At 41.1% G+C, this 22,436-nt stretch overlaps 2 protein-coding genes across 2 annotated transcripts in view; one reads left to right on the top strand and one right to left on the bottom strand.

Moving 5' to 3' along the window:
* The first annotated feature begins 79 nt into the window (after window positions 1-79).
* On the top strand, window positions 80-6,776 carry serping1 (serpin peptidase inhibitor, clade G (C1 inhibitor), member 1). Its single transcript, XM_073466894.1, has 11 exons — window positions 80-223; window positions 566-613; window positions 744-852; window positions 956-1,117; window positions 1,207-1,509; window positions 2,174-2,389; window positions 4,153-4,296; window positions 4,408-4,611; window positions 4,691-4,830; window positions 5,709-5,931; window positions 6,315-6,776. The coding sequence occupies exons 2-11, from the start codon at window positions 566-568 to the stop codon at window positions 6,560-6,562; spliced, it is 1,797 nt and encodes a 598-aa protein (XP_073322995.1). The 5' UTR covers window positions 80-223; the 3' UTR covers window positions 6,563-6,776.
* A 3,437-nt stretch (window positions 6,777-10,213) lies between these two features.
* Window positions 10,214-22,436, bottom strand: part of doc2g (double C2-like domains, gamma) — a 37,259-nt gene continuing 25,036 nt past the window's right edge. Inside the window, exons 8-10 of the mRNA XM_073475764.1 lie at window positions 17,165-17,246; window positions 16,798-16,894; window positions 10,214-10,353 (exon numbers count right to left, since the gene is read on the bottom strand). Coding sequence (XP_073331865.1) covers window positions 10,214-10,353; window positions 16,798-16,894; window positions 17,165-17,246 — 319 coding nt within the window. The remainder of the gene's footprint in view (window positions 10,354-16,797; window positions 16,895-17,164; window positions 17,247-22,436) is intronic.

Genomic DNA, 22,436 nt, shown 5'->3' with positions numbered 1-22,436 from the left:
TTGGTATCTGTTGCCAGCATGTGAAATCATGTGATTTCCAGCAAGTCAGAAGACCTGCATTAAGCAAACAAACATCTCTAAACCAACAATCACAGGTTAGTCAATGTTGGTTGCAGTTTAGGGCAGCAGACAGTCAGAGGTGGTAGATCGTGTGAGCAGAAACATTACTGGAAAAAAAACAACAACTGGTGACTGAAATTGGATACATTTGGAAAGTTGAAAAGTGAGTGATTCAGTGTTTTACTGACTTTTTGTTGATTTAATCACTGAACTGAAGGAATATCATTCACAGTATATTATGCATTACTGTTATAACTTGACTTCATCTTCATTTTTTTATGGGATTTGTTTTAACAACGATATACCCTCTCCAAGTGGAAGCAGCAACTATAGAGAATCACAGTTTAAAATGTTTAAAAAGTGGAGAACATCACTAGGTTTCACAGATTGCGCCACATATCGATCTTGTTTCCGGCTTGGTGCCATATTTGTTTTGAAATCCTCGCTTAAAAAAACAACTCTATCAACTTACTAATCTCCTTTGATTTTCTTTGCTCTGCTCTAGATGAGACTACAGGCCACACTTTGTCTCTTTCTGCAGCTCCTTTTTGAGGTAAACGTACCTGAGAAATGTAGATTTGATCTCTTTAACAATGTTTTCAATAACCATTAAAACCCTCATTATTTAACAAAAATGAGGGTTTCTCTTGAATATGGCAGCTTGTTTCTGTGTTTCTGTGTAGCTATCATCATGCACACATCTCCGGGTGATGCCTGGTTCAACTCTGGAGCTGCCCTGTCTCTCAATTCAGACTGAATTCACTGATGCAGCCATAACCTGGAAATTCAATGGTCTTATAATATTTCCACAACTACCACCATTATTCTCACTGTATTTCAAAAGAATACAGTTATGTGTTTTTTCATTAAAAAAAAATCTCTTCTTAAAACACAGGCAAAGAAATAAATGCCCAGTCGCCTGGTTCAACAACACTTAAAAAGGATGGCTTGTATCTCGCTATATCCCCTGTAACTGCTGCCGACGAGGGCGACTATGTGTGTTTGGCAAAGGAGACAGATGTCGAGATGATAAGGACATACTTTATTACAGTCGTTGGTGAGGAACATACATACATGCATCTATGCAACATTCAACAAAAAGCTTGAATCTGATCAAGTTTAAAGTGTTTGTGTCTCTCTCTGCAGCAACAATTGTCTACACCATAAAGATAAACGAAGGCTCCAACGTTCACCTCCCGTGCCATTTCCCATCTTCCAGCCAAGTCACGGCCAATGCACTTTGGTACAAAGAGACGGGTGTTGGCATGATGACACGGCTAAATTTTGGTGACGGTTCAACAGGCGATGATGAGAAAGTTGAACAGCTTTATCCAATGGACCATGATCAATCCATCTTACTCAGACGCACTGCAATGGAGGATGCTGGAACTTACTATTGTCAATCTGCTGAGGGGGACAAGCTGAGCACTGTAAACATTATTGTTGAAGGTAGGTTTGGCAACCTTTTCCATATACTGCTATGTTACACAGTCTGTACAATTTGGAACCAGTACTTAAATGGCAAAAACATCAAGCTCCTAATTAGCTTTTTAACAACAATTTAAGCATTTTACCAGCAAACTAAATAATCATCATTAACTTTATCTATGTAACACTTTCTTAATAAAAGACTGCCCAGATTTCATTATTAAATTTGCATTAAGGTTTCAATATCTGACAGAGAGGTTTTGAGTTCAGCCAGCCAGCTAGGATCCAAGGGGTTTAATGGCATCTATATTTGAGTGTTGTCAGCTTAAAATAATATATATATATCAATTGAAATCAAAAGGGGAGCCTTGAGGGACACCACAAGTCAGACGAGATGTTGAAGAAGTTTCCTACAGCAACAGGAAAGGTTTTGTTGGAGAGATCCGAGTGTAATAAGCTTAGAGCCATGCCTTTGATGCCTAACCAAGTCTCTAAGCGATGCAAGAGGATACTGTGAGCCACAGTTTCAAAGGCAGCACTTAAATCAAAAAGAAAATATAAAATTGAGCAATCGCCTCTGTCTGCAGTTAAGATGACTTAATATCTAATCCATGTTGAGGTTTTGTTATGAAAATTTGTCACAACATTCATGTACATTTTACCTGTCTGCTGAACTTTCTTCCAGTTCCTCCTACGACTACTCCTTTCTCGTGCAACAGCTTCACCACAGCATGGGAGCCCTGCCTGGATGAAAACAGTCGCACGGGGGAACCCATGTTGCAGGAATCCATTACAGAGTTTTCCATGAAGCTGTATTCTTACCTCAAAGAATCTCAACCCTCAAGCAACTTGCTCTTCTCTCCCATCAGTATCAGTGGGATACTGTCCCATTTGTTGTTAGGTATGAATCATTTAAAGAAATTATTCTTAAGCATAGTCAAAGCCTGGTCATGTCTATGTAACTCATAAAAATAACACATACACCATCCTGCTGCAAGAAATACTTCAAAGTGCTCCAAATCCATCACTGAAAATACTTCCCAACAAAAACATGATTTCCTTCTGTTTGAAAAATGTTAAAAAACTACAGTGTCACCGTTCAGGAAATTACTTAACCTTTTTTGTATAAAATGAGAGTTTACACTTATCAGCCACAACAATATAACCACTGACAGGTGAATAACACTGATCATCTTGTTACAATGTAATGTTCTGTCTTGGGTCTATGAACTGACAGCACTGCAGACCAAATACACCCACTCATGGCAAGAGCACTCCCTGATGGCAGTGGCCCACCCAGCAGGGCAATGTGGCCTGCCGCATCACAAAAACTGCTCAGGAATGGCCCAAGAACCATGTTAATCTGTTTTACAAAATCGGCAGATCCCAAAACAATCAAGAATCTGTCAAAAGTGCTGGAACAAGTCTGCCAGGATAATCCCAGATATTTGTCATAAGTTATTTTGAACTGTGTGGTGGTTAGAATTATTAGATCCAGATCATCTCATAGTGATTTTGACATAGTTTTCTGCCAGTTGAAGGGAAATGTGGGTGTTTCTAAACCTGAGTCCTCTATTTAAATTTTTGGTAGTGTAAATGATACAAACTTACTGAAAGTTCTGGAATCGGTCCAGTAGATTGCCTCATCATGGCTGCAGTGTAATCCTTTGAGGCAGCTCCAACCTTCAAAGTTACTTCCATCAAAAGTGCTGACAGGCTAAGGTTGTTATCCTAAGTGTCTGACAATATTAAGGAAATGATTAATTCAGAATTTGACCTTTTTGCCATGGTGCAAGATCCTTTTTGTAACCAGAAACACAGTCATGTTCAAGAAATATTGATCTAAAATCATTTGAGTTGTTACAGTTGTTTCCTCATCTAGATTGTCAAACTTGGTTAAGTAGTCAGCCATGGCTTTGGAAATAAATTCTTCTTGGCAGTTCCTCTAGGCAAACGCCAATCTCTTCTCTCCAACTATGAATCTTGTTTCCAACACTGTCTTCCTGTAGCAAATCACTGTTCACAAGATCTTAGACTGTGACTCCTCGAGCAAGACTTGTGTTTGTGGTTACAAATTGGAACTTATTATTAATAAAAAGCTATATCTCCATTGGAATCATTTCTTTAATGTTGTCAGACACTTAAAATAACATCCTCAGCCTGTCAGTGGCAAAAACAAGCACTTTTAATGGATGTAACTAATTTTCACACCCAAACATGTAAATATATTGTCCAGGTTTAATAATCCCAGAATTCCACTTAAGTAGTATGACCTGAGACATCTCAAAAGGAAATAATAAGCTGATGCATGTGTGGGGTTGATTGCTCGGGGGTCAGACCCCAAGAGAGCAATGTCATCTGCGTATGGGTAAATCTTGTGATCAATCCCACCTAGAGTTATTAGTTTGATGAGATCACACTCTGCCTTTAGCAACCTTATCCTTTAGGATTATTTGGTCTAAAAGGCAGCATTTTCCAATGTTACCATAACATAAACTTTTATAAGACTTGGAAGTTACATAAACATAATGTTTCTCGATTTTAAATGTCACAGGAGTTTCTCTCGACCTATATTAAATGTCAGACCTGCCTTTCAGCTTTCTGTTGTTTCTAAATTACAGTGTTTCTACATTATGGCTTTCTTCTTCATCCTGTTACCTTCAGGTGCAAGGGGAGACACGCGCAGAGCCATTGAAAGGGCTGTCTGTGTGCCTCACGACTTCCACTGTGTTCACTTCCAGTTGAAGAAGCTGAAAGAGAAGTTGGCCAGTTCCCTGCAGATGGCTTCTCAGATCTACTACAACCCACGTATTACAATCACTCCTTGAAGCTTTCAAAGAGATAGATACAGAGATTCTGAGTGCATGAAGAGCACAAAGGATCCGTGGCGCATCATATTTTCTCTGTTCTCTTCCTCAGAAATTAATCTGACTGAGTCCTTTACTAACCAGTCCATCCAGTTCTATGAAGTGGAGCCCGTGAAGCTGCTGGAATCCAGCGAGGAAAACACACAGATGATCAACAACTGGGTGGCAAATAAGACCAACAATAAAATCAAGCATCTGGTTGACTCAGTTTCACCCAGTACACAGCTGATAATGCTTGACGCTGTCTCCTTTAGTGGTCAGTAAAGTGTGTGTGCACAACAGTGTGTTATGTGAAAGCGCTGGAAATTAATAAAATGTCTATTTGTGTGTATCAGGTCAGTGGATGGTCAAGTTTGATCCGAAGCCCAAGAAAGGATTTTTCGCAAAACTGGATGGTGATCTGAAGAAGGTGCCGCTCCTCTATCAGAACAATTACATGTTGGTAACGGCGCACGTCGTTGAGCTGAAGGCACAGGTAATGAACAGCCAACAGCTATCTTAAACCCACACATTCACAAACTACTTGAGTGGTTTTCAAACTGTGAGGGGAGTTGAAGAAGGGCATGTAGAGAGAGAGATGTGAGGCAAAGGTACTCTAAGAGTTAAGGCAATTAAGGTACACTAGAAACTTTAGATTGCTGCAAATTGCACTACGTGTTCTTCTCTGAGTCACAAATTGGTGTAATCTGACTGTACAGACATGAAACACATTTTTTATATTCAATGTGACTCAAGCTTTCCAAGGATATTATCACCCCTCTTGTTCATCTCTAATAAACATCCCTAAATTTGCATAGTAATCAAATTGCCTGAAAGTCTTCATGTTTTTAAGTTTTCTTCAGTATTAAAGTAATGCGGATGATAGTTACCTGTACATCCATGGTTACATTGTAAACAGGAACTGCTAGAAGCTAAGTCAGCATCCTTTTTATGGTGCCAATTTGCCAAAATGTGACTCCATGACTCCTTGCAATGTTATACTTCCTGTCTTCACCTGCTAAGGCACTGTAGGAACTGTCAGGAACAGACGTATTGTATATATTGTTTTAATAATGTTTTTTTTTTCATATTTGATTGTCAATTTTCTATTTTCTATTTATGCATCTTGACTTACAGTACTTCCTTTTGGTCATTCTTTATATTTTTCTACCTCCTATGTTTGTCATGCATCAGAACAAAAAGGCAAATTCCTTGACTCCTGATTCAGATTCTGATTCATTTATATTAACCTTCTTCTGTATTATTTTGAGATTAGAGTAGACTGGGTGGGGGGGGTCCTAGGCGTACCACTGTGATAGACTTTAAAAACCCCTGCTGCACAGTAACACCTGGATTTTTTAACTCTGCCAACAGGTGGCGAGGTTTGCTCTCACGGGTGACAGCAGCCTTTACATCCTGCTGCCTCCCTCCAACACAGTGTCTGACCTACAGCAGGTGGAGGAGAGGATGACGGACACGGCTGTGCGTCAGATGATAGAGCTTTTGAAAACACGCTCTCCTGAGAAAGTCGAGGTCACTCTGCCCCAAATCAAGCTGGATGTGCAGCCAGACATGCACATACTTATCAAGAAATTAGGTTTGTTCATCTTTTATATTCTTCCCTGTCTGTCACTCTCAAATAAAGCTTATTTACACCACATCATCAACCATTAATGCATAAAGCTTTCAGTTTGTATATCTCCTTATCTACCAAGCAGTATACAATCGTTAAAGATGCCATATGTAAAACTTTCAATTTCAAATTCATACTCAAAACAAATAAAGTCAGCATATCACCAGAATAACTGCTTAATCTAGCTACAGTTAGCTGGTTAGCTCAAAAAGATGTGCGGCTAGCAGTCCAGACTTGCAGCTCATGTCTACCCATCTGCTCTTTGATCTCCCTGTATCTGATCCGTTTACTTCCCTGCTTTTGACCTCCACCATCATCTTTCTTCATTTTTCTTTCCCCTCAACCAGGACTGTTATCACTCTTGGAGGGTTCCAACCTGTGTGGCCTCTACTCTGAAGACATGCTGGTTTTGGACGATGTCAGACACAGAGCTTTCCTTGCGCTGACCGATAAAGGAGTTGAGGCCGGAGCGATCACCTTGGCTTCATTCTCCCGCTCCTTCCCTTCCTTCTCTGCCCTGCGGCCTTTTGTCATGCTGCTTTGGAGTGACCAGGCCAACGTGCCGCTCTTTATTGGCAGAGTGACTGACCCATGAGAGAGAAGATGGGTGGAGTGGAAACAGAGGCAAATGTGCAGGAAGCCATTTGATTATCTTGCTTTGCTTCTTCTGAAAATTCAAACTCAATATAACTCTAAATAAATTCAGTTTCAGTAGTTACTCAAGTGAGCAGCAACCCTCACAAAAACATATATAAAGCCCTGCGTGTGTATCATTTTAAAGGATGATCAATAAACACGTTCACAAAACACATTTGCTGCCTGTCATGTTTTTTGAAGTATCTAGCACAATGTGGATCATTAAAAGGAAGACAGACAACCACTGAAACAACTTCAATTTATTTTGCGAAGTAGTTACACAAACCCACCACGGGATGGCAGCCACACTGTGTGATTGACATTGACTTTGAATGCACAGGGACTGCAGTAGTGAATTCCCATCTCATTCGCCCCTGCTCTCCTGCATCATTACCACTTTAATATCAATTTATTAAGGAAGACAAGTGTCAAAATCTGTGACAGTAAAGGTTTTGTTTTCTTTAAATCAAGAGCTTGCAACTGAGCAAAAAATACCCTGAATCATCGTATTCACAAACAAACAAACAAACAAACACTGATGGTAGGAGACTGAATAGATGGCATAGACTGTAAACACATCAGCATTCAGAATGATCAGCTAAGGTTGCACTTTATTATACAAGCTGATAGTAATTGCTAAACATGCAGCTGTATTGCAGATAAAACTGATTACATAAGCAAAGCGGGGTCAATAGACAAGAGTCAGAAAATTCGGTGACTGTAAACAAAACCAACAGATCCAGAGACAGGAATAAGCCACCATCCAGCCGGAAATGTGAACTCTATTAGATCACTGTCACCGGGCCCAGCCCCAATCAAAGCACTGAGTATTCCCAGAAAAGCATCTTTGATGCCAGGATAACACGATAATGTTGTTGTTTTGGTTTGATTATCTCACTGCTGACGTGCTGGATGTTTTGATGTGCATAGAAAAAGTACAGAATAAAACCCGCCATCCCTGCCCAACCCTCCTCTTATTGAGTCATTGAACTGAAAATATGTTTAGGCTTCCTGTTAAAACAGTTTGTTTAGTTCCAAGCTTTGATAATGCCCAAGCCCTTTTTATTCGAAACCTAATTCACCAGCGAAGGATCCATTTTTTTGCAGTCGACGATGAGACACAAGGTTGCTGAAGGACACCAAGAATATGAGCAGCCGGATCGATTCAACAGTTAGAAAACTCCCGGAGGCCACTGACCGACTGTGGGTGTGCTGTTGTGAACCAGTGTATGGCCAGAGCTGTAGTGTTAGACGAAACGGGGGAGTGCATCTGATATCCTGGCAGACTTTTAGACAATTCAGTGATAGTCGAGCCCATATACATCATCGATACGCAGAGATGTGGATAGAGACACATAACGCATGTCAATTGTTCCCCGCTGCCAAATGTGTTTCCATAGACAGTGTAACCACATTTTACCTCCCAACATTAAACTATGTGTGTACGTGGACGTATATATTTGTGTATGTGTGTGTGTGTTTGTGTTTGTGGTAGTAAGGGAGGATCCATTGTCTTTGTCTGCACACAGTTTATCTCAGCAGGCAATCCTGTTCCACAGACACGGACACAGTGGTCCCAGCGATCTTATCCTCTGTTCCAACAAAGTATCACAGCAGTTGGTTAAAACTGTAATGAAATACAGTCTACAGGATTCGTGTACATGGACAATTTTTAACTTTATGACTTTCAGTACAGCTATCTTTCATGCCTGCACCCGGTTGCTTTGACTGAATGAAACACTGCATTTATGAAAAGTGCTGGAGTCGCAGGGAGGTGTTCGGAGTGGATGGCCAGGGCCCCCATTTATCAACGTTGTGTAGAAAAGGTTTTAAATTCTGTCTTATAAATCTCACATCTGGGTGTACACGCTGTTGATAAATGAGGGCCCAGGACGATCACACCAGAAACCAGGGTACATATCCAGTCTGCAGTTAGGTGTAGGCAACAAACGCACTTTGGTTAAGGTTAGGAAAATATAATTTCAGTTATTCACATGAAGAGACTTGTGTCCTATGTACAGTACATGAATCTTATAGATCAAATTTCATCACTACTTCACAAACTACTGTGATACTGTGCAGCCTGTCCAGAGGATGAACTTGATACCACTATAGACCTGATATTTAATAATTTGGAAGTGACAGGATGAATGCAACATTGATCACAGCAGTGACTCCCTCTGATGGTTGATTTCAGCCCAATTTCACTAATATATTTATATATTTTTGGATCCTCTCGGTGTGTGCGGGTGTACAATGGTGGATTAGGGCTGATTTTCCAGCTTTAGGCAGCCATATTCTTACACATCAGATAATCAAAATTGTCACGTTAATATATTAATGCTGTGATGTTGCCCTGCAGGGAGAAAATGTTGCATCATCTGTGAACTCTGTTGGAGCAGAATTGGAGCTGCTAGTTCATACCATGCAGCTGCAAGTGAAAGCACAAACTTCAAAAGCAATATCTGCGGATACAACTTTAGCCTTTCATCAGGAAAGTCCAAAAGAGCGGTCAGAGGTTACGTATCAGGATATATTCCTCACAGTCTCCCTGTGAATGTCTGGCGATGGGAGAAAGGGATGGCAAAGGTCTGGCACTCATGATTGACAGCTTGTCAGTGTCCTCCAGCCAGGAACACTCGCACCACTGAGACCTGCGGCGGTGGCGGAGGATTTCTCTCTCTTATGTGTCTCTCTTGTCCTTTGTTATTATTTCTTCACACCTCTGTGCTTCGGGAGTCACGTGGAGACATCTTGAATGGGGCGGCATGGCGTGAATGCAGACAGACACACACACTGCACAGACAGAAAATGTAGGCACTCATATTCTCGTAGCCCTCATGCACACACACGCACATGCACGCACGCACACACACACACACACACACACACACACACACACAAACACACACATATACTGACACGTTAATGCCTGACATGAAGGTGTATAGAAAGCCACCATCACTGAAAGACAATGAAAGACATAAGAACACTGAAACGGTAAAGGTACAAATCCACCAAATGGATCATTTTGTGCTTTATAATACGGTGTGTTTGTTTTGCATCAGATCACTAAAATAGAGACTTCCCCCTTTCATAACATCCCCTCTCCTGTAACTATATACCACATTATGAGTCACTAGGGTGCACATACATTTGGCCCCTTTCACTGAATGAAGTTTGAGTACATTAATCTCAAATTTCTTCAATATTAGGTGTAAATCTGAATGACAGAATATGAGCGTCTTCCACAGATACAGTAAGGTCTAAAGCACAATTTTTGTGAGTACTGTTTCGTTACGTCAACACTTTAATGAGGACATCGTCACAATTTGGTTCACCTTTAGAAAAAAATACATTTCCAAAATGTATTCAGATACACATCATTACCATCACTAATATTAGTATGAATATCATATACTAATACTTGGTGCTGTAATTATATGATGGATTTCATTTTCAACATTATTATTGCATGTTTTATCCTTTGCCTCTGTTACTGCATTGCTTGGTCTCTGTTATCAACCATCTTCCAGTGAGACAAATGTGTGTGTGTGTGTGTGTGTGTTTGTGTGTGTTAGTGTGTGTGTGCACGGATGTCTCGTGTAATCTAGTCCGGTTTGTCACTGCTCGGGGCTCCTTGCTGCGTGAGCGTATGCCAGAACTCCACTTTCTTCCCTTTGTTTTTGAGACACTCGAACCAGTGTTTGAGTCTCTGTCCGCTTGCATTGATGCCCAGCTCCACTCCACCTGCAAACACAGAGCCAGAAACAGAGAGGAAGCATCAGGAGGTGATGGGAAACTGTGGGTGGGTTTACGAAAGGAGACAGAAACTGGGAGGAATCAATGAAAGACCATTAGTGTTAGAAGCACTGAGGTTTTAGTTAAAATACTAACACAACAATGTAAATATACTTGATAACAAATTAAACTTTTGCAGAGAAGCAATCCCAGACTGATATATTATTATATTTTACACTATTTAATTTAATAGCCATCATTAATAAATGGTACATTTGTAGTCGATTAAATTTCAGTTTAGCAATTGTTAAGGTTTGCATACGTCTGTTGCAACTTCATAATGACCATCCAAGTAATGTTTCTAGATGAGCTACACAGTATTCATTAAGCATTTACAAAGTGTTAAAAACATCAGTTGCAACTTAACATTAACAATTGCTTAATAAATAGTTTCATTGTTTGTTAACAGTGGAATAACTACTGTTTAGTTTAATTAACTATACATTTACCATTTGTTAATAATGGTTATTATAACGTGTGACTGTTAATGATCCAATTTTGTGAGAAAGTTGATTTTTGAGTCTCACTCCTAACTCATCAAATATTGACGCTTTGGGATAGCGGTCGACCCGACCTACAATCCCAAAGCGTTGGCATTTGACCAGTTGGGCGTGAGACTCAAAAATCAACATTCTTACAAATTGGACCTTTAACACCAATGCATTGATTGTCCTGCTGCGGCTGGTCCAGGTGGAGCTTGTTCCAACTTCTTTATCTACAGGTCAGTGGTTGAGTCAAGTGCTTTCCAACCTCGGGGTCAGGCCCCTCCAAAGGGGCGCAAGATAAACCTGAGGCATCGTGAGACGATTAATAGGAGAGAAAAGAAGAACAAAAGAAGTTCTGACTTGCTCCAGACTTTTTCGTGAAATAGAGGACCATCTTTTAAAGACATATAAACCTGCAATAACTTTTTGGGGAGTGTCGAGGCAGTGGGAACAAGTTGTAAACACAACATTGACATTTCAACTTCCTCCTATTGTCTGGTTCCCCGCCCTTTTTCTGTGTCATTAGTTAATCACCCTCTGTGTATTTAAGCCAGTGTTTTCCCCTCACTCTTTGTTGGTGCATCTGTTTTGTGCCTGTTGCACGATTCTGTTGTCTCATGTCTCATGTCTTTATCTGCATTTGCTTCCTGATTCCTTGTGTCATTTCTGGTTTCTACCTTGTTTTGCTTTTTGCTCTTGGGTTACTCCTTGTTTTCTGCATTTTCTGTGCCGTTTGTTGCTCGTATCTTGGATTTCAGTTTTGATTAAAGCTCATTTTCAACCTGCCTGCCTCGGTGTCTGCATTTGTGTCCCTTTGTGTTGAACCTGACAACCTGAGGAAAAACAGGGTAAAAAAAATATAAAAGCTGAATAGTGTGCCATGTTTGATAGCCTGAAAGTCTAGGTAAGAGCCCCTGCAGCAGCCGCAGCTGACGTTAGAACGTTAGTAACTTATATTTTACAACTGATAATAAAACGCTGTTTTTACAGAGAAAGCAAAGTACCAGAAAAAGGTACAGCTGGACACCTGTACCAAATTCCAGGTACCATATCAGTTATAATGTCAATGGTCCCCAACCTTACACCTGATGAATGTATGTGAAACATCCACTCTCTTTTAGCTCTGTTTTTATACCAACTCATAAGGAAAATATGAGTCTCTGTAGCTGGTAAATTCTCTACTGTGTTCATCAGCCCGCTGAGCAGGTAGTGCACAGAGGGTTTTTAGAGCCTTTTCTATGAAAACACCTGCCTGCTGCGGCCAAAAACGACCCTCTGAGAGCTGTGAGACTGAAACAAAACAGTACAGTTGTGGTTGATGAGCTGAAACTCTTTATGGAGCTCTGTAAAGCAGAGGGATGCTGCAGTTTCAGGTGATAATTCCCTATATGTTCATCACGACTACATGTTTTCACACCGTCTCCTATAAATTGTAATTATTGATGCTGTAAATTACAACGTATAATTAGCTTGGTGAACAATCTATTTTTGGTTAAACTGCTAAAAACTCAGACAGCTAATGCTTGTACCAATGTATGAATCATTTAACAATGTATTACAACTACAAACTTGTACTTAAATGTATTGTAATTAGTTTCATTCCACCACTAGTGGCATCAGAACAGCAAACGGGGGCAGAGTGACAAGCATTTTATTTTCTAGTTAAGATCTAATAAACAATAAAAATGCAATTGATCTTCATGCCAATAAAGATTATTATTTAACTGGTGGACAGACATGGGAGCAAAGAAGGAAGCAAACAGACATCTGAGATAAAATTCCTCCAGGCAGAGAGGAAGAGAAATAGACAGGTAGCTGGGGAATTACAGGAAAGAGAGATTTAGATAAGGAAAGATTTATTGAAAGAGCATGGGGAGGGGGGTAATTATTCAGAGAAGCAGGAAATGACTCAGGTGAAAGTGAGCTTGAGGTGATGGAGGCGTTGCTGGAGAGGCAGACTGTAAGGCCGAGAGATGCAGGCAGTTGTCACACCGAGGTTATTACAAAGCCATTCCCTCGGCTGTGATTGCACAGTTAATGGAGCGTGAAGTTTTAAACATGGTATTTTGGCAATGCAGCCTTCTAACAGCACCTTGGAAAATGACTGCCACGAGCAGACGAGGCTCGATTGTTGATCTGCGTCTCATCTGAGCTCGGCACTGAACACTGCCTGAGACGCCACCGCTGGGAGGAGACAAGCAGCCTTAAAGTGTTTCCTACCCCGTATCTTCCACAACTTCTCTTTCACACAGACACACACAACTTGGAGAGCAGCTCAGGACCTGTTGATAGAGTTTCCATATAGGATGATCACGCACAAACACTTTGTCACCTCCGCCGCCGCCCCCGCAACACTCCCACCACCTCCGAGCAGAGATCGATGGAGTGTTCCCTGAGCCTGCGGGTTGTTAATGACAAACAAACGGTCAGCCAGACTGACATGCGTAGGAGGACAGAAGAAGGATGGGGAACCGAAGTCGGAGGAGATGACACAGACGAGGGCGAGGCTGACAACAAGGCTGGCGAGCACGTGTGCATCAGGACATCAGGTTAAAGCCTGTGTTCTGTCTGTTTCTTTTTACTCCTCACAAAATGTTCCTCTGCTGCACTTTTGTCTCAGTGTGTACGTATGTAGCAGAACTGTAGACCTGCAGACATCACTATGATTAAAAAGAAATGCTAACCAGATCATCAAGCATTGATGCGATATCTTCCCCCCTCCTTTTGTGGCCTGCATTCTACAATTTTTATCGCTTTCCCAAATGAGCAATCCCAAGCCATCGATGCCTTTGAAGACCAAACGTGCGGCATCATCTACATTTGTATGAATCATTACTCCTCAGCTCTTTCCCTTTGATGGCAGGCACTGAACACTCTGCCTTGGACGTATGTGAACGGCATTTTGTATGAAACCATTAATTTGAAGCTAGTCTGACTCACCATAAGTAGACCACCCGCCATTGGCATTCTCTTCCCTTCTGCTATCTGTGCATTTCATGCCAGCGTTTCAAACTCTCGTCTCTACAGGAAACAACAATAACATCCTCTGAGCAACCTACGTCTACGCTGAAAATGGCAAGTTATCCTCACCTGATTGCTATAGGTACGAAATAAACATACTAGCAGTCTTTACCTGTATTTTCTTAGGGCTTTAGCCATTTTAATGCCAAATTTTTAACCAAAACAAGTTCCACCCTGACACAGCAGCAGGCTGACCTGTAGCACCTGTAGCACCTGTACCACCTGTATCTGATCGGGCTGACTGAGAAGGTCCACAGAAACTCATTTATTCCCATGTCAATAACTCAATTAAACAGGGTGCGTGATTGAGGAGTCTGGGGAAATATGTGGACAAGGGTAATGTGCAGTATATTACTCATTTTCTTATGATAATTGTTGACACACTTTAAATGTCTGCCCGGACTGTGATGGCACTGAATGGCTGCTAAAGATGATTTTAGGCTACTGTTGTTGTTGTTGTTGTTTAATGTGTTTTTAATGTGTGTAGATTCTGTGCTGCACCACAAATTGCCTCTCAGAGCACATTAAAGTTTTTGAAAGTCTAAAACACTATTTGCAGGGGCCCCATCGCTGCATCCTGGGCCTTACGCTGCACAAGACGATTGTGAAGAACTACAAACAGCTGGATGATTTGTAACTCACTGGCAATTTTCTTATTAAGACTTGTGTTTTTCCTGAAAGGACTTGAACTAAAATTTGCTTTGACAAGACTTTTGACTTCTGATGGTACAGTGACTTGTAATAGGGTGAATGGTGTTTGTCACAGCTATCACTTGTTTCTGCACTATGTATCTTCAGTGAGAGGGTAGGATCACAGCGTTACACACGTTTACTTCCAGATACAAGTTTCAACACATAACTTTGCTACAATGTAATGAGTTTTGTTTGTAGTAAGCATCTACATTACGTCTGACAAATTGACAGAAAGGCCAATTTCTACAAAATGTTGCCTCAGGACTTGAACTTCCTCTCAAATATTTAAGACTTGAGATCTCTCCTGATGCCAAATCCAACAGAGTCATTCTTATGTTCCCAGGGTTAAGATTTTTGACCCAAACAAAATAGGAGTGTTAAGGTGCATTAACAGAATATTAAACTGGGGAACAGTGGATCCTGAGAATAAAGATGCAGTTGTCAGTGTGTACTTCGGGTACCAATCCAAACTTACTGGAAATATTTCTATTGAGGGTGACATGAGGCAAGGCACTGATTTGACACTTGAACTGAGTCAATGGCTCCCCATGACGAAGTTGATGTACATACTTTATAGCGGAATCGCTGAAATTTACATTGACATTCATGAAGAAACTGTGTTTAAAGTGGATCAGTCACATCACCAGGGGCGAAATCTGATATCAACTCTGAGGAGGACAACTACATACATTTTCAAAGAAAAAGAGAAATTCCTGAGGGGCACAAAAAAGTGCTGTAACTCTGCTCACGAACACTTTGTCACTCTGCCAGCTACAGAGAGCTACGTTGCAGTGCCACCTTCTCTTATCGACTCAAATTCAAACAGCTGCAAACACCGGTCAATATTACTGTGGAGAGCTAGAGAACATTAGCTAACCACGAGCTAACATGAGAGCAACCTGTATGCTTATTAAGTGCAGCAGAAATAAAGACGGGTGATGATTATAAATGTGTTTTACAGTACTGTGCATGTGATATATTTGGGGGGACAAATAACGTTTTTCCTCAGATGGCGGGGTCGTGTCCCTATGCACATCATGATAAATAACTGATCTGCTTATTAAGATCAGTATCTGCACTGACACTGGTATAAGTCAACAGAGTGACTAACCCCTACTTGAGTCTTTTTAGCAGTTACATTATAGACACTGTACATGTGCACCTCAACATTCACAACTCAAAATTAGAGGTTTAGTTGAGCTTCGCGGTCAAGCATGGGGCTTCCATCTCTCCTTGTGTATCAAACTTTCCCACATCCTCCACTTAATTTATTGCAGTGGTTTCTTATGGACTCTTGCGCTCACATTTCTTGCCATGTTGTTAAGCGTTCTCCTTGATGTATCTCTGAAATCTCACCTCTTACTGTGTGACATCCACTATATCTTCTGCTAAGCCTATTAGCCCACTTGTTATTGCTCTCACTCTTACAATAGTGCACCGGGATTGTGTTCGCTTGGCCCTCTTTATCATCTCCTTTTCGCCATTCCTCTCTGTCTCGGTGTCATTTTTCTCCCAGCTCCAATTAACATAACTGGCAGGCTGCTGTAGCTAAACCTGTAATGATAATGGTCAGGGGAATGGCTGTTATCTGGAGCTGTATGTTAGACCGATGGCCTTTTCTCCCAGCAGGGCTAATAACTCACTGGGCTTATCTAAACACAGGGTGTCTCCCACCCACCCACTGCATCGCACACACATGTGCACACACTCACATTAGACGGAGTAAAAAACGCTTTGATCTGAAGGCGTTCAAGCTCGCAGGGTGGTAATCCATTCTCACTGTGCCTCCCCGCTACTTCCCCATCACTCCCTAAGCTCCCATGTGCTCCTTTGCCGTGATATACACATCAGGCCATGCCAAAGCTGTTAAGCAGTCTGATGAAGGAGCAGCGATCTGATGTGCCAAGTCCACGAAGGATGCGGATCCAGAGGCGAACGTCTTTGCTTTTTGATTTCTAAAGCTTCCCCATTTCCCTTTCCACTCAAACTCTCCTTTGCAATCGTACTCCTCAAGCCTCATAATTACCCCTCATCATCGCTCTTTTTTTTTTTTTACTCCTCTCTCCGCCCACGCTCGGCCTGGTTTTTATGATTTCTGCAATTGCATCACTTTCATTCAAACAGTCTTGTACAGTCATCTACTCTGCTTCTGCTGCTGCTGCTGCTGTGGCTGCTTTCGTTTTTCTCAGCCTACCTATGAAGTCGTTGCTCATTCCCAAGTCGTAGTCCCACACAGATATCTCCAGGGTTTTCTTTGCCAGCTGGTCCAGGGGAACATCATATGAAAACTCCTGTGCAGGTGGTGCACACAAGAGCATATTTATATCAATGATTCATAAACACGAGAGTTGAAAGGAGCTGAATACGTAATTTGGTGCGTTTTTAATAGAAGCATGCAGATTGATGCTGTGAAGAGAATGTCAGATTTGATATAATATTAAAAAGGTATGCTTAATTGCCACACTCCAATTCACTACAGAACATCGTTCTGAGCTCAGGAAAAAATCAAAGAAGTTGCCAGGTGTATTGAAGTCACTTGTAGAGCAGAAGACATGTTGTACCTCATTGAATTCGGGGTTGAGAGTCTTTTTCTTCACTGAAGTCTTGTACTTGGACTTTTTCCCCATATCTGGCTGCAGGATGCTGGAAAAGAGAGAAGAAAGAGAGCATAAATCCACTGGGACTTTCCAGGTTGTTCCAACCTCAGGATAACTCAAATTTTGAAGTTAAGGGGAGAGTTTGACATTTTGGGAAATACGCTTATTCACTTTCTTGCCAAGCGTTAGATGAGTTAATCAAAAACAAAAAAAAATGAAGCTACAGCCAGATACTGGTTAGCTCAGCATTAAGACTGGAAACATGGGGAAACAACGAGCCTTACACAGCTGCTGGTTGGAAGATTTTGTTACCTTTGGACGTCACCCATTGGTTTGTATACTACCATTTTGAAGTCTCAAGTTTGTCATTATGGCCATCACCATCTTGGTTTTTTGGAGCCAGGTGAGACCATATTTGGAAGCGAGGGGGGAGCTGGGGGTTATATCCTGATTGGATCTGACTGAGAACCCGAGGACACGCCTGGTAATGACATGCTAATCACAAGGTAGCCACACCCTAAAGCATGCCACGCTTCATGGTCTGTTTTACTCTAAATGGGACAACAAGTTACAAAATGAACATCATGTTGTATTGGAGAAGACTTGAAACTGACGACTGAGACCATAAACACTTGAAAGAATGCAGGTTTAAGGCTAGCTGTTTCCTTCTATTCCCAGTCATTATGCTAAGCTAAGCTAACTGGCTGTAGCTATATATTTGCCTGTTGGCAGAACGGCCATGCCCCCTTTTGTGTCGGCACCAAATTGAAAAAAGACAGCACTATCATGCTTAAAAGACGCTGTGTTGCAATATTGCTATTTAAACAATAAAAAAGGGCCACAGTGTAGAATTTTCTTAACTTTTCAGACAAACGAAGGACAGTAAGAGAAGAGATCTGTTGCTTTAGGCCGTCCACAGACAGGATGAAAATGGTAAACTGTGGCACCAGGACAGTCAATACGTATCCGTCTGTGTCAAACACTTCATCACAGGTTAGTTAATGATGTTACTGAGTAAATGACATGTGTCCCGTAAGTCAAAATAAATCAGAAAAGAGTTTTTGTGATTGTGTAACTAAAGTTTTCACTGTGAAAAAATATGGCGTTTAGAATGGAGTTTGGTGTAACAGTCTGTCCAGCTGAGAGACCACAGGGAGCAGAGGGTACTCTAACGTTAATAATTGACATAAATTGGGATGACCTACCTTCTAATAATGAACCTCATAAACAGCAAAGAGTAAAGCCGACCTGTTCTCTAGTAAAAGGTCAAGTAATAAACACTTTGGTGGAGGCAGACAGGAATGACACCCATCAACTCCTATTTCTTTATTTTCTTCCATAAAATGATGCTGATCGTAGTTCGACGACAACAAAACATGATTTTTGCCTGACTAATTGTAGGATTTGGGATCCTTATAGCTAAAAAGCGATAAGGTATTCCTATTTTACGCTATTACAATTCAGACCTCAAAATTAGCTTTTACCGCCAGCCAAATTAGAGGAGCTGCTTTCACTCATAAAGGGGTGGAGGCATGACTCAAGGACAAAGTTTCCTCTCATATACAGATGTGAGAGCAGTATTCATCTTCTCATCCAACGTTCAACAAGCGTTTTTCCCCAATATCTCAAACTAGTTCTCTGGTTCATCTCCAGATATCCGGTTATCCAGAAATGGGGCGATTACTGAGCTGCATGGGACAAAAGGGGTAACTGTGTGTGAGTGTTTGTACAATAGAGATCCTCAAATGCATTTTACCTTTCAAACAAGGCCAAGACAATCCTCATTTCTGAGATCAAATAATTCATTTTACTTGTAATCTTCTGCCCTGTCGTGACTGTAAACTTGGCTGGAACAAAGGGAGACGAAAAGTCTGCAAAATCTCTTTCAGAGATAATTGCGACCCAGAAGTCTTTTGAACAAAGGCGGGGACAGCGAGAGAGTGAAAGAGAAACAGAAAGAGAGACCACAGCAAGATCATAATCATGCCAATGTTGGAGAACTATACGCTCCAGCGAAGAGGCAACAGAAGGATCGCTAGAGGGCAATTGGAGTCATCATCAGCATAAATTCCAAGTCAAGATGTTCAGGCGGTGAGATATCTCACTCTTCCAGCCTCCCCCCCGCCAGTGACGAATCCTGGCCTGACAGCTGATGCATGAGATGGGCTTGGGGTTGTCACTGCAGAGCCGGAATCAGAGCGAGTGAAGGATTGGGGGGGTGGAGGAGGGGAAGGAACAGGAGGCGGCGGAGGAGGAACTGACAGAAAGCAAGGTGGTGGCATAAAAACATGAGCTACTGTAGTTTGTCACAGCTGGAAAATGTCAATGTCAAATGTTTTTGATGATATGAAATGATTGGGGTAAGTTTTAGTTATCAGAGACAATATGACTTTAGTCCTCCTGATGGTTGCTGACAACTAAAAGATGGAAACACACATCGTTTGCCGTCATAACGCCTCAATATCAGAGTGTGTACATGTTCACAGCGTTATTTGGTTTCCTACAGCAGGTTTCAAACTGGGCCTTGACCAGTCAAGGGTTTGCTAGATAAGTCTGAGAGACCACGAGATGGTGATGATGGTGCAGTACGTATACTATATGAAGCAGTCTCCTCATACTATTCACCACAAACATTTAAATATGCTGATGATCCTGTGGTGGATGGGTGGGTTAGAAACATGAGCTGATGAATCATCATGCAGGTGGGAGGTGTCTGGTCTTGTCAGCTGGTGCAGCTACTGTATAATAACGGCCCTGTCCACATGTACATGGGAATTTTCCAAAAACCAAGGTTCTTCTGTTTTGGCCTTCTGCTTCCAGAGTGACAATGTTGAGAAACTCCACTCTCAGTGTTTCGGTCTAGAAGGGTAGAAACTGAAACTTTTGGAAAGGATGACGCAGACACACATGTCCGCCTCCTAATTCAGCCCTACTGGGAAATGTGAGCGTTGGAGTTACTGTGTTTGTACGTTGACAGAATGGATGTTGTATTTTCTATATTCAATGTTTTATATTAAACATTTTAATAAAAACGAAATTATACAGGAGGATTCTGTGAGAGCAGTCATGTTTCCCTGCCTCGTTCACAGGATTTTCTATAAGAAGTAACCAACCACAGAGTAAACAACCTGCTTACTGTTTTCACCGGCACACGCAGGCCCAGTGTTTGCGAATGGTCGTGTGACCATTTTCGGGTGTGTTTGAAAGGACTGAGATTATTTCTAAAAAAGTTTGTCTGGACGGAGATCATTTTTGTTTTAAAATCCCATTTCCAAAAAATGTGTGGACTCTCATTTTGAAAAATAAGACCTTTCTTTGTTTCAATTTTAGACTCTCTGGCTCAAAGTTCAGCACTGTCAATGCAAATTCACATGTCAAATATCACTTGAAAACTTTGCAGAACATTCATTTTGCATCCTCTTGAGAGTCCTCTGCTTGCACTAGTGTTGTCAAAAGTATCAAAATACTGATAAATATCGATACGGATTATTTAAGTGCAATTTTTTGCAGTATTGATACTCCAGTATTAGCTGTTTTTTCGCTCTCCTCTCAATTTGACACATGCACCACTGTAATGCCTACGTAGCCCCGCGTCCCTCAGATGTGAATTTGATTTAGATGCTGTTGTGCTTAACTCACAGCACACAAGCCTTGTTTTTTTAATCTTTTAATTAAAATCTGAAATTTTGTGCCACCAATGTTTTGTCAATCTTTCAAGGTGTTGTATCAAAGTTAGAAGTTTCAATAACTAAAGCTATTCCAATAGGTTCAGTGTAGTTTTGTCAAGTTATTGAAATGATTTCACTGAGAAACTACTCAATTTTAAGTCCTGGGGTGTCCTTTACTGTGTGTTCAGACAACACAAAGTGAATTTTTTCGCGGCAGCACAAAATCTATGGAAAGACACAAATTCACCCAAGATGGCGTGAAGGTGCGTATGCATAGGCTGAAAATGTTTCGACTTGAGCAAAAGATGTACCACAGACACAGTCGGTGCACCCTTTGCCAGCTAACTTACAACTAACACCTGTGCAACAAAATGTGTGCACATAATGAAAAGTGAAAAAGTTTTGCTTTCTTACGAAACAAATAATTAGAGATTTTTCTCAACAACTCTCCTCTTTGGTGAAATGCCCTCTGAAAGGAGAGACAGACATCTTCTTAAATTATTTTTCTAGTAATAAATCTCATGTGCACCTATCACACTCCAGATTATAGTGGTGATCCAGTTCAAGATGTTCCAGTTATGTGCCCAAACAGGCTCTGTTAGGTGTTTATTCAATTTTAAAAAAGGTCATTTTCTCCATAAGCTAATAAGCATTTATCCTCCAAAATGCCCAGTGCTCATGGTCTTGCGTGCACTGCCTGCACAAAAAAAGAAACGAGAAGAAAGAAAGGAATCAATTGAGAGAGGCAGCCAAACAAAGCCTCTGTTTGACCAGCAGCACGCGAGACAGTGAGGTGAAAGCCCAGGGGACATCTGAGTCTGAGCTGTGCCAAATCACATTTTACATACGGCTCCAAGGCGGGGGATTCCAATTTCCACAATAACAAAACATCATTTGACAGCGACATTCATAATAATTGTGGCATAAATAAAAATATTCCGAGTAGCAGCAACCAAACTATGGTCGAATTATCGTAGAAAATTCAATGTGAAGAATAATTTGCACCATGGAAGGCTGGTCCACAGAGATAGGGAGGATTATCCCTTCAGTTTTTGTTCGCCGCTTCCTTAAAAAGTAGGTTGTTCACTGAAAAATACAGTAAACTAACTAATCATATATTTCTGTGCTGTACACATTGACTGTTTTCTCCATGTGTCACAAACCTCCACGGACCGATAAGGTTAACAGCAGCTGGCAGCTGTTCTCTTCTATAATGATGATGAAGTTTAAACACTGCTCCGTAAAAGTGTTTTGTTTTTCTAAATTGTTGAGATAAGGGCAAGTAAGGACAATTTATTTTAAGAATGGGGTGGACAAAATAACAGAAACACCTATGTAGCATGTTCAAATCTAACACCAGAACTTTAAAACATGTTTCTCAACAACATCTTGAGCGTACTTGAGTTACGAAGGTAGTTTTTCTTAGATGTAATGCAGATGTTAATGACTTTGTTGCCATCCGCACTTTACCACACAGCACTACAGTCAGCAGCTCGTCTTTTTTCGTCACTCTAAATACTTCTCCTGTCCATATCGGTCACAGAGCAACCCCTTCCTCGCGTGACTAC

This window comes from Pagrus major, chromosome 1, assembly GCF_040436345.1.
Source record: "Pagrus major chromosome 1, Pma_NU_1.0".
Classification (NCBI taxonomy): domain Eukaryota; kingdom Metazoa; phylum Chordata; class Actinopteri; order Spariformes; family Sparidae; genus Pagrus; species Pagrus major.
Note: the sequence above shows the minus strand (reverse complement) of the source record. Positions and strands in the feature narration are given on the sequence as shown.